The sequence below is a fragment of the Oryza brachyantha genome, chromosome 7 (assembly GCF_000231095.2).
Source record: "Oryza brachyantha chromosome 7, ObraRS2, whole genome shotgun sequence".
Lineage (NCBI taxonomy): Eukaryota > Viridiplantae > Streptophyta > Magnoliopsida > Poales > Poaceae > Oryza > Oryza brachyantha.
The window spans coordinates 12,881,550-12,894,243 of NC_023169.2; the positions used below are offsets into that span (position 1 = coordinate 12,881,550).

General features: G+C 39.6%; 2 protein-coding genes across 2 annotated transcripts; one reads left to right on the forward strand and one right to left on the reverse strand.

Moving 5' to 3' along the window:
• Window positions 1-2,459: 2,459 nt before the first annotated feature.
• On the reverse strand, window positions 2,460-4,186 carry LOC102722317 (aspartic proteinase nepenthesin-1-like). Its single transcript, XM_006658574.3, has one exon. The coding sequence runs from the start codon at window positions 4,103-4,105 to the stop codon at window positions 2,744-2,746; it is 1,362 nt and encodes a 453-aa protein (XP_006658637.2). The 5' UTR covers window positions 4,106-4,186; the 3' UTR covers window positions 2,460-2,743.
• Window positions 4,187-6,242: 2,056 nt separating this feature from the next.
• On the forward strand, window positions 6,243-11,334 carry LOC102722598 (thylakoid lumenal 15.0 kDa protein 2, chloroplastic). The gene is made up of 6 exons (XM_006658575.3): window positions 6,243-6,678; window positions 8,288-8,391; window positions 9,449-9,539; window positions 10,239-10,307; window positions 10,402-10,511; window positions 11,066-11,334. The coding sequence occupies exons 1-6, from the start codon at window positions 6,417-6,419 to the stop codon at window positions 11,156-11,158; spliced, it is 729 nt and encodes a 242-aa protein (XP_006658638.1). The 5' UTR covers window positions 6,243-6,416; the 3' UTR covers window positions 11,159-11,334.
• The last annotated feature ends 1,360 nt before the right edge of the window (window positions 11,335-12,694 follow it).

Sequence of the window (12,694 nt, forward strand, 5' to 3'; positions counted from 1 at the left end):
GAAACTCGCAATCTGTTGCTCACAAAAGGTCATTATATTATAAATTTATAATGCTGGACCAACGGGAGCACGAAGGTTTAAGAACTGGCTATGAGCGGCAGGTGAAGGATAAGTTGGACACCGACGGTGTAGAGGAAAGTGCAATGACAGAAAATAAATCATATTTGTGGTTGTAGCTAAACAAATAATTCCGGAAGATGAGAAGGGTCACAAATATAAAAGTTTTATTTATAAATTATTTGTGTTTGCAAATATACTAATCGCCCTCTTAAATTTGCTGTGGCTAGCCATGCTTGGAATGTTGTGTATTTTACTTTTGGAATTCAACCTCCTAATAGTGCATCTCACTTCTTTGATAATTAATTGGCTTAGTGGTTTTCAACCTAGGCTAAGATAGCATTTGTTAGGAGGATTTGTGGCACTTTGTTAGTCAATTTGGTTGAGTAGAAATTATGTGTTCTTTAATGGTACCAAATTAAACTCATTCTTACATGTAGTCTTAAAAGAAATCTTCTAGGCATGTCTATGTTGGTAATTTCTTCTCTTGTGGCTGGAACTTTAGAGAAAGAGTCTCTGTTATCTTCGTGCGGTGCTTTGCTAAGTTACTTCGGTGTGAGGTGCTGTTTGCATCAATGTTAATGCATCTATTTTATGTTAGTGGCTAGGTTTTACCCATTATCTAAAAAAAATAAAATCGCTTATCCAATTATATTTTGGAAAGACCCCTTCACCGATCACTACTTTCTATTGTAGGTTTTTACGGAGTAAATTATTTGTTTCAGGTCCCCATGTTCACAAACTCACAGTTTATATGCCTTACTCTTTGAAATAGGGTAACAATTACTAACTTTGTCCCAAATATAATCATTTCTAAGTTATTTAAGTAGAACCAAGGTTAAAAAAAGATTACAGTGTTCATTAGTAAATAAAAAATTAACGGAGTGGGAGAATAGGTAGGTATAAATGAGACAAGATCTAAATGAAAGTGATGGATGTGATAAGTAATACTATCAAATATGTCAGAAATATTTATATTTTGGTATACTATTCAAATATCAGGAATGTTTATATTTTAGGCCTCTTTGATTTAAAGAAAATTCATAGAAATTTTAGAGGATTGTATCTCTGTAGGATTTTTTTTCTACAAAGCTCTTTGAATTAAAAGAATGAAACCTATGAAATTCCTATGGTATGTCTTTTCCCATATAAGTTTTGTAGAAAATTTAACAAAAGGTAGAACATCATGGAAAAAATCCTTCGAGTTTTTATCTCTCCTCAAATTCCTATGTTTTCCTGTGGTCCAATCAAACGGGCATTCCTATATTTTTCCTGTGCTTTGCAATCCTCTATTTTATAATTATATTCCTGTCAGAATCCTATGTTTTTTCTATTGCTCATTTTTCCATTCCTGTGATTCAAAAGGGTTGTGTGATTTTTCTACCATTAAACATTGTTATCACCTAGAAATTTCCGTGATGGTTGCTTGCAACATTTGCGTGTTCCAAAGTCTAAACAATTAATAAGGGAGAAAATTGACAGTACCTTAGGAGGGACGATACCGAAATTGCTAATGAAAAAAATAGCTCATGGTACCTAAGGTATATCGATACTACCCCTCCGTCCCAAAATAAATCAATTTTTCATTTTTTACCTATAATTTTTTACTTTTCGTTTTATTTAAATTTTTGCGATTGATACTTTTGTTTTTATTAGATGATAAATCATGAATAGTACTTTACGTGTGACTAATTTTTTTTTAATTTTCTGAAATTTTTTCAAATAAGACGGATGATCAAACGTTGGATACGGAAACCGGAGAGTTGTTTTTTTTTTGGGACAGAGGGAGTACCTCATGAATAAATGGGTTATCTCTCAACTCTCGGTACCTTTATCATAAAATCACTCCTAATATAGTTTTAAACTATTAAACCTTCCTATCATAAACATTTAACGCATTTGATTTTGGACATGGGCGTTTGACCATAAATTTTATTAAAAATATATAAGTCCTTTAGTTTATTTTGACTTATTTTATTATGAAATATGCTTTAAATATGTTTTATATCATTTTATATTTGCACTTTTTTAAATATGATGAATAGTCAGACATCATGTTTAAATCAACCGTATCAAATATCTATTATCTATGACCAGGAGCAAATAAATATAATGGCATGTTAAAATGCATAGCCTAAGGTCATAGAAAATACACATTACTTAGACTATATCCATAACGTTCGTGATAAAAAAAACTCTAATATTAACCCAAAAATATCTTATTATTATTATTATTATTATTATTATTATTATGTCCTTTACTTTATTCCACTCCCATCCCATTTTATATAGAATAAGAGTCGTTGCAGAGCCGTTACCAATCGTAGCAACAATGTTAAGTTGTGTCTCTTCTCTTTCTTCTGTATCAACGAATATTCCTATTTGCAAAACTAAGAGCCACTATTAATTACCATTGTACATAGAACAAATCGAATGTAAATTATGAGTTCCACAAAATGATTGTGAAAGGTGCTTCATGTTATCCTAATTAAGCTGTGTACTCCCTGTGTTAGCACTTAGCGGTGTAGAACAATTCCTTTCCACAAATTTCTACTGTTCGGGACCTCAAGAAATGAAGCATAAACTGCACAAAAATGACCAGAAACATATAGTAAACACGCACTGAAAAATGTACACGTGTGGGATGCATCGATCTGTACTGTACAAAGTCGATCTCGTCAGACGGTCAGAGGGTGCTGCATTTGGCCGGAGCAAACGACAGCATCTCCTTCTGGACGTCGTAGAGTATGTGCAGGTTTTGCTGCTGGTAGTTGCCGAGCGTGCTCAGCTCGCCGTCGGTCTGGCTCCGCATCGCCAGGCACCACATGCCGCCGTCGAGGATCATGTAGTTCTCCACCGGCAGCACCATGTCGGCGCCGCCGAAGTGGAGCGTCATGCTGGGCAGCGTGGCCGGCGGCGTCGACGTCGGCGACGGCAGGGCGAAGCACAGGTCGAGCCCCGTGGCGCCCGACCCGTCCGTCACCGGGAGCTTCACCAGGGACTGCACCGCGGCGCGGACTTTCCTGTAGGCCGCGTCGACCAGCGACGTGATGGTCGTGCCGGAGTCTATGATGAGCCCGCCGGTGCCGTCGGCCCGCAGGGAGAACGCGTTGGGAGGGATGGACAGCGCCGCCGTGCCCACGGATATGCCGGTCAGGTTGAGGTAGTAGTACGTGCTCATCGGTTGCTTGGACGGGCTGGGGACGAAGGGCGTCGACCGGACGCCGGTGCCGTTGAGCGCCGCCGCTGGCCCTAGGAGGAGGGTGCTCTTGCTTTGGGTGTCCATGAACGGTGTCAGGCAGTAGGAGAACATGCCGGCGGCGAGCTGCGAGACGAGCGAAAGGCTGCCCCTGCCCAGCCCGACGAGCCCCGCCGAGCCGTTCCAGTCGTCGCTGCTGGCGTTGCTGCACCCGAAGGCAATGCTGGGGACCCGCACCTGGTGGGCCGGCGTCGAGCCGAACGTGAACGTCTCCGAGCCCTGGACTCCGGCCGTCCACCCGGTGCCGTACGTCTGGTTGTACCTGCACGCGCACCCCCGCGGCGGGGTCGCCCCGGCCAGCGCCGCCTCGGCCGCGCACAGGTTCAGCGAGCTGTTGCACGGGAGCACGCGGAACGTCGGCGAGCTCGACGGGTTATACAGCTTGCTCGGCTGCTTGAAGCACTGCTTCCCGCAGGGCGCGCACTGCGTCCAGACGAGGTCACTGCCGGTGTCGGCGATGGCCGGGTACGACAGCGGCGGCGTGCCGATGGCCAGCGTCATGATGTACTCCCCGCCGTTGGGCAGGTCCTTCCGCACCGGCGCGGACACCGTCGACGCCGCCGACGCGAGCTCTCGCCCGAACCGCGCGCGCCGGTGCATGTCGCGGCGCAGGGCGTCGCGCACGAACTGGGACGCGGTGACGCCGGGCTCGGAGTGGATGCGCGTCAGCCCGACGCGGACGCCGCCGGCCGCAGCGTCGGCGACGGCCACCGCGGCACACACCAACGCGACGGCCACACGTAGCGACGCCGCCATTTTCACGCTCATACCATCGATTCCTAACACCATCGACAAGGCGCAAGAACCTGGGCCTCAAAACTGCATCTGCACTGCTTATATACCTACATTTTCTCGCGTTCGTGGCGGGCTAAAACGTGCTAACATTTTAGCCCCCTCACAGATGGTCAAGCACGCCATCTTGTGCTCTCTAGTCTAAGACCCTTGATCAATTCTCTTGGGCAGGTTGCCTCCTTGCCTGGAAGGAACACAATGTACAGTTTTCACCTGTGGCTATCGCCAGTTCGTCACCCTCACCTCAAAGCAATTAAGCAAAGGGGGTGTTTCCTTGGTTTTTTCAAGGAAAAAAGAAAAATATACTTGTAAATGAAAAATAATCTATGAATAAAAATTTTATATACGTTTTCTTAGCAATATAAAAGCCAAGACTAAAAATAAACATAACAAAAACTCAAAATTTACTTTAAATTTGAAATTGAAAATTAAAATTTTGGTTTGCATAAGAGGTTTTTATTATTATTGAAAAAGTATCTCAAGTTAGCACATTTTTTAGTGTAAAAAATGTAAAGGTATAAAAAATTTATACTAAAATTTTCGGTATCTTGAGAGACTTTTTAAGACTTTTTAAGGACAGTAAAAAAGCCTCAAATATAAACAGAAGCTAGGATGGAGAATGATGCAGTACGAGTTAATAGGGGCTAAATTATTCAGAGCAGGTGATTAGGTGTGGTATTAGTTTGGCGTGCAGGCAATAAGCATTCAAATTCGCATTCTAAACTGGTGACCTGTGGTCTTTGGACGATGATAATTAGGGCCTTATTTCGTAGCCGTCGCGGTCCAAAAGTAGGTAAAAGAGAGTAAGATGAAATTGATTGACTGAATCCAATGAACATCGCCGCGTTTTCTTAATTAAGCTGGTCGTGGTTGCAACCACTGACGCGATACTGGATCATCGTTCAGCTCACCGACCAGAAACTAATTTGATTTAGTATTAGAAGAGAAGAAGCCGAGATAAACTCGTTGACGAATTCATAATAATTGAGCCAATCTTCGCATTGATCGAACTAACTGCTACCTGTGAATTAATTGCCCGCGAAATGATATCACTTTCTATTAAGAAATCAGAGAGACATATAGAAGTTATGTGGAGACGGGCTGTGGCAACTGTGTATTGAGCCATATCTAGACGACATGATGATTATGATTGGCAAACTACGTTTAAATATTACAACCACTTTGTTCATTTTTTGTTGAACCACTATATACGTGTACTTGTAGGTACAATACCGTGTTCCATTGGACGTAGAAGGTGAGAGCAAGGAAAACATGATTACTCTATGAAAAGGTGAAATGCGAATATGCGATAGATAGACTGTAGCGTTAGATTTTTGAGTATTATTTAAATTTATATGCACGCTAAATTGCTAATGAATCTAGAATAAATGTAAATAATATATATTATCAATAGATGAATCTCAGTATATATAAACAATATACAGATAAATTTAGGTATAGCCAAAACGTTTTATAATATGAAATAGATGGAGTAATTTTTTTACAGGGGATTAACCGTGTATGAATTGTGGGCGTTTTAGTGTTTACACTGATCCGTTCGTGTACAAATAGTCACGCCAAATTTCAACTAAATTTTGCTTCAAAATTTCTATTTTAAATTTGAATTCTAAAAACTTATTCAAAAAATTACTAGGAATCTACTTTCATCCCACATCGGAATCTAAAAATTTTACTGTTTTTGATCGATTTTCATAAAAAAACATAAACCTTGTCAGCATTTACCTAAAATAACTTCAGTGATAGAACAATTCACAATAAAATAAATGACACCTATATAGTTTTTTCAATAGGATAAATAGTCAAACACCATATTTAAAAACTAACATCATCCTATATTTAAAAAGGATGTAATTAAATACTAGTTTTTTATTTAAAATTTTTTATGAAAGAAAATGAGATCAAAATATTTACAAGTTACTAAGTTCCATCAAAAAATCTTAATATACGGAGAAAGTGAACAATCAAGGAAAAGATTTTGCAATAAATTCATACGTGCGTGGGAGGCTAGTATCGCCACGTCGTCATTGCCTTTTGACCGTTGGATCTATTATCGGTGGTTTAGATCTCACCTGTAACTAATCCCCATCCTCTTCTTCCTCCTTGGCCCCGCTTCCGCCACCTCCTCCGTTCCCGCCGGTCTCAGCCGCCGCCTCCGGCCGCTTCGCCGCGCCGCCGCGACCTCCGTATCCTCCCCCGCTCTGCAACCGTGCATCCTCCTCCTCAACCGCCTCCGGTCGACGCCCGTCGCAGCCTGTCCCGGCGCCGCTGCCCCTTGCCCGCCCGCTCTATGGCGAACGTGGTTCTTCTCCCGTGCCAGGCCCTTCGTCTAACACCTCCCGGAGCTGCCGCGTGTGCATTGTCGCCAGTATATGCTCGTCCGAGAACAAGAGTCCCCTCTTCCCTCGGTGACCGCTGCTCCGCTTGTCGGACTCTGACGCCCGCCGCCGCCGGCGGGGATGCCGCTGCTTGGGTAGGGAAAATCGGCGGAGCCATACCATGGAAGGCTGCGGTCTCCGGCGCGCTTGCGCTCACCTTATCCTTCACTTGCTGTAAGCTTTTCGGCCTTCGTTTTGTTTCATACCATTATTATCAACGGAAGGAAACTGCAACTATACTAATAGTGAAATAATATAAAAAGTGTATGATTGTTCGAAAAGAAAAGGAAGGAATTCGTTGGTGGAGAATTTGAGATGTAATTGTTGCTCAAAAGAATAGATTGCATGACTTTGATTGATTAGAAGTCTGGATTCTAGAATTGATTGGTGGTTTTCAAGTTGCGATTTGATATTAAAGAGTGGAGTGTTAACTCCGTAATATGAATTTATTGGTCCGCTGTACATGAAACTAAGAAATTGAATCCACCACTAAAAGAATACTGTAGCACGAAGTGGATGTCATTATGAGAAAATGCAACTGTATACGGTATTTTTATGCTACTGTACAGTCCATGGTAGAAAATATGAAAATATAGGCAATTGTAGATATGCATTTCAAAGACATCACAAAATTTTTTCAGCTCAATGCTACATCTTTGTTTCAGAAAATCAGTACATTGTATAACTTTTATTTCTAATGCATGTCAGGTGGGTTTGCACCCTGTTGAGCCTTACAAAAGCTACTATGTGAGAGATAAATGCTACCAGAATGATTGATATGTAAAATGACACTTCAAAGATTTGGTTTGATATGAGGATAAATGGCACCCCAAATATCTGGCCAATTAGTGCCACTCGAAAGATATTGCTTTAGAAGAATTCTACTCTAAGATTTTTATTGACTCAGTCTCCCTCTATTGTTTCTTCTTATCTGGACATTCTGCTTTTTAGTGGATAAATGAGTCTAGACTCTGGAGTACTATAGGCCTACACATAGTCCTGGTAAACCAAGGAACAGCTCATGCAAAGGAAGATCTTGCAAGATGTATTAAGAGTATAGGTGTTATAGTGTGTTTAGGGTTGTTTTGGTTATTTTCTATCTCGTACATAACATATTGAACATGTTGGGTAATGTATTGTATATAAGAGTATAGGTGTTATAATGTGTATTTAGGGATATTTTGGTCATTTCCCATCTATTGTGTACACAAATATTTGTTCTTATTGGGTAATTGTGTACAAGAGAGTATATAGGTGTTATAGTGTGTGTTTAGGGATATTTTGATCATTTTCTATTCCTCGTGTACACAAATATTATCCTTATTTGGTAATATATTGTGTTCAAGAGAGTATATGTGTTATAGTGTGTGTTTAGTGGTATTTTGGTAATTTCCCATCTATCTTGTACATAGTATATTGGTCTACAAGAGGGATGGGAAATGACCAAAATGTACCTTAATGCACACTAATATGGTGAGAACTGTGTTATACATTCTGTATTTTCCTTAAGACACCCATTTAGAACTTCTGATTGCAACATTATGGCATGGCAGTGGGAGGAGGCACCAAATATTAGCAGGAGAAGAGGGCTAATGGGAGGAAGTCCTGCTCCATGCTGTTTGAGGTTTAGGTAGTCTAGTCACTTGCAGTAGGTATTAAAGTGGCATTTGATTAGTGCATTTGCAGTGGCATATATAGAGTTGCCTGAATATATAGTTTTTGTGCATTTGTTAAGTAAAATGCTGTCAATGGTAATATCTCATGCAGAATCTCGCACATGCAGTTGTTGGTACAGTTAATGCAAAGGCTGGGGTCAACAAACCAGAATTGCTTCCCAAGGAATTCACCACTGTCATTGATGTTGCTGGTTTTCTCTCTGCAGGTCAGGTAATTCAAACTATACATTCTATGATATGCTGTAGTTTTTTGGAGCTGGTTACAAAATTTGATGCCCATAGAAACAATGTGATGCAAATCAGCAAAGTTAGAGTCCGGTATGAACATGTTTCTCATCCGTAGAGATCCAACTTATGCTGCTTAAACTCTTAGAATATAAAGCAAAAAGACAATACCTAGTGTCATAGTCATATCTATTTAACTATAACTTCAGGGTGGCTCATTGCTCAGGTGTAAAGTGCTTTAGTGTCAATAGGAACAACAAGAGCTCTGCCCTGCACTGGAATTAGGTTTGCTGAAATCTCGTATGACAAGTCATGACTAGGATAAATTTATCTAGGAATTTAGTTAGGGAAGTTCTTCTGTGAATGATTGACATCCCTTCACTTGAGAAACAATTTGACCAGTTGAGCCTGATTGACATCCCTTCACTTGAGAAACAATTTGACCAGTTGAGCCTAATTTCAGACCCTCTGCAGTGGAAAAGGTGTTACTTTCTTGTTGAACTCTGGCCTCTCATAAATGTGGAAGACAGGTGTATAGATGTGCACCTAAAATTGTTCAGTTCTTACTAGGATTTTGATTCAAATGGCATATTTTGAATCATCATACATGCCTTATCAGTACTAGTTGAATTCCTGTTGTTTGCTACAGATAAAACAAAATATTATAATATTTTTAAAAATAAATAAAAATATATATTTACCCATCATATTGCTAAATTCATCTTAATTTGATTTTATGTGTATATCCATTTAGATGTGATTGGTTTTTAAATATTAAAAGCTTAGGGGGTAATTGCAAATTTTACGATGGGAGTTGGTGGGGTAGCAAGTTTATTGCCACCACCACTGCCTTCTTTCAAAAGGTGGTAAATGTTGTATTGACTTCCATGGTGATCGAAGGAGAACTATTTGTCTATTAAATGACTAGATCACATTGGGTTGTCTTTCAAAGTGAAATTTCTACTCTTTGTTTTGGTGGTTTACAATCTAGATTATAATAACTGGACCTAGAAGTTATGTACTGAACCTGAATTTATTCTTAGGAAAATCGTCTGCGTCAAGAGATAGAAGATCTTGAGAAAGAAACAGGATACAAGTTGAGAGTTCTTGCACAAAATTATCCTGATACACCAGGTGCCTTTTGCTTCTGTTTTATTATATGTAGCATGACTCTATCTATTTAATTACACAGTATGTTTACAGATACATATAGCAACATGGTGTGGCAACAGTCGGACTTTGCCAATTTTGATCAATTGTGTATCTAGAATATCTTAAATCTCAATCAGACACATGAAAATGACACTACAAAAAGTTTCTAATATATCATTAGTTCATTACAAAATCAATAACCAACATTATTTTTAAATGATTATTCCAAGCCAAAAATGGAATATATTTTTGGACACCAAGTCTGGAGTGCATCTCATCATTTTGATATTAGAATGTGCACTTTTGGTACCATTGCAACAGCAAGCTCATTGCCATGAAGTGTATCTATAGACAAAGGTCTAGTTTCTGTCTCTTTAGTTCTCCTTGCAAAAGAAAAGAAGCTTGTAAATTAACTCACCAAATCAAGGATCGCTGATGTGCAATGATCTGAACTGATTCCTCAACAATCTTTTGCCCTTTTAGAAGGCTCTTGTATACTGTGATTATTACTTTTGGGCATTGTTTCTCTCTTACAAAGGGTGCACAATCAAGTGGGATAATCTGTTGGTACATTGCTTTGTAATCCTCTCTGCTATACCCATATATGGCAGGCTGTGCTTGTTCATATTGTCATGTTGATATTCATATAAAGTTGCTGCATTTTGGGCAATCTTTTCTCAGGATTGGCTATCAAAGACTTTTGGCAAGTTGATGATCAAACCATTGTGTTTGTCGCCGATCCCACCTTCGGTGAGAAACCTTCAATATCACAGACCTTTTGAAATTTGATTACTGTCATGCAATCATGCTTATTAGCAAAACAATGGTGTCTTTATTTTGTCAGGAAACATTATAAATTTCAATGTTGGTGCATTAGTTGATTTAGACATTCCTCGGAGCTTTTGGAGTCGTGTTTCAGGGAAATACGGAAACATGTTCTACTGGAAAGAAAAGGTAAGATTCTGTTGTTCAATCTAGCAGTAAACAACAAAATCACATATCCATAATGATGATTTTATCCTCCTGATTATATAATTAAAAGAACACTCTAAAATATGATCTAGCAGTACAAACTTTTAAAATAACAAGTATAAACTACCTTGCAGTAACCGTTTATTAAACAGAGTAACAAAATTCCTCGGATTGATCAGGCTCTCTCTTTAGTGCCTCAAAATTTTCTCCGTCTAAGCTGGCTGTAATGTCTGCATATTTCAGACAACAATATAAATTTTACGTTTAAGTCAGGAAAAGTAGTAAGCTCAAGTTGTTCCGTCTGCAAATTTATTAGAAAGAGAAGAGATTACAATTAAGTTGACTGTTGAATGCAAGAGTTATACTAGCTTAATTCAATTAGTTGACTGTTGAATTTGTGGGAACCATTTCTGTTTTTCGGTTTTGCCCTGCGAAACTGTGGATAACAATGTCTTGTCCCTGCTTGGAAACTCTCGTCTAGTAGTTTTTATATACTATAGGAACCTGTTATATTCTGTTATTGGAACATGGAACAGGGAGAGGATGCATCAATCGAAGCGGCTGTGATGGCAGTATCACGCTGTCTCAGAGAGCCTACAGGGGCAAATAACTGCTCTGAGGTTCTATAGATGTAAAGCTCATCGCAAGGGGAAGACAAGCAAGTGCAACATATGTGCATAAATTGAAATTCTAAGAGCTATACTAAGTACGTCTGGCTTTTATTTAGCATCGTTAACTTTTAGAATTATATCTAATCATTCGCCTTATTAAAAATACTACATAATGATTTATAATTTTGCGCACTTGTATGAAAATTTAAAAAAAACAAACGATCAAATGTATATTCAAAAGTTAATGATGTCAAATGAAAAAAAAAAGCAGAAGAATTACAAGGCCAAGGACAATTCAATTTTGTTTTTCAGTTTTGCACACAAGTCTCATCGTTTTGAGTAAATCTGTCTTTTTTCTTTTGCAAGGATGAAGTCTCTCTTTGTGAATAGATGCTAACTACTATTAACCCCTTTTCACGATGAAATGAAACGCGTCGAGCACGACGATTAGGAGTATCATCAGTGTATCACACTATACGAGAGAGTCAGAGAACCCTGAAATTCATTGGCCCATTCCAAAGTTTGGACGTTGCCAGCCCACCAACTAGAGAAAATATGGTCCACCTCTGAACTGCAACGGAATCGGCCCACCTTTTTCACTTCAATGAATCCGACTAATGATTGGGCCAACCCATAAATATGGTCCACCTCCAAACTCGAACGAATTCGGCCCACCTAAATAAATTCAGCCAACGATTGGGCCAACCCCTCAAAATTGGGCCGGTCTAGCCCATGATAAATAGTTCACAAACGGTTCATAAATGAATTCTGCCTAAGTCTTTTTCCGTCAACAAATTCAGCCCGCTATTGGTCTAGGCCTATTTATTTTAGCCCACGAAACTTTCAATGACGGGCCGAATTTGAAAGCACGAAGGGCTGAAATTACTCGCACTTATGGGCCGAAATAATTCAAGCTCACGGTCAAAATTGTTGCGCACCGACAGGCCGAATACTGCTCACTCATGGGCCAGAATTACTTCAGTAACAACGTGCAGTATTTAGGGCCGAATTTATATATATATATGTGTGTGTGTGTGTGTGTGTGTGTGTGTGTGTGTGTATGTGTGTGTGTGTGTATGGACTTAAATCACTCGCACCACGGGCTGAATTTTGGGTCAAATTATGGCCGAAACCGCGAAATTTACGGGAAGAAATTTTATGGGCCGAATATGATGGTATTCACGGGCCGATGTTACACGCATATATGGGTTGAAATCACTCGCAGTCACGGGCCTAATTTCCGGGCATTACGAGCCGGAGTTAAATGCATTTACGGGCCAAATTTACAAGCACGCATGGACTGGATTTAAATGAACAGGAAAACTGGGCTGGATTTAGGTTCAATAGCAGGCCAAATCTAAACGCACCTACGGGCCAGGCCGAATTAACTTGAATTAATAATGGCAGTACGCATAATAGAAATGCAAAAATTCACAACAAATTTCTGAATTCTTTTATTTTTATATTCATTTTAACAAAAAATAAATATTTTGCCACACTTGTACGATAATTTTAAAAAAGATAAATAATCAAACGTACCTTTGTTAACGATGA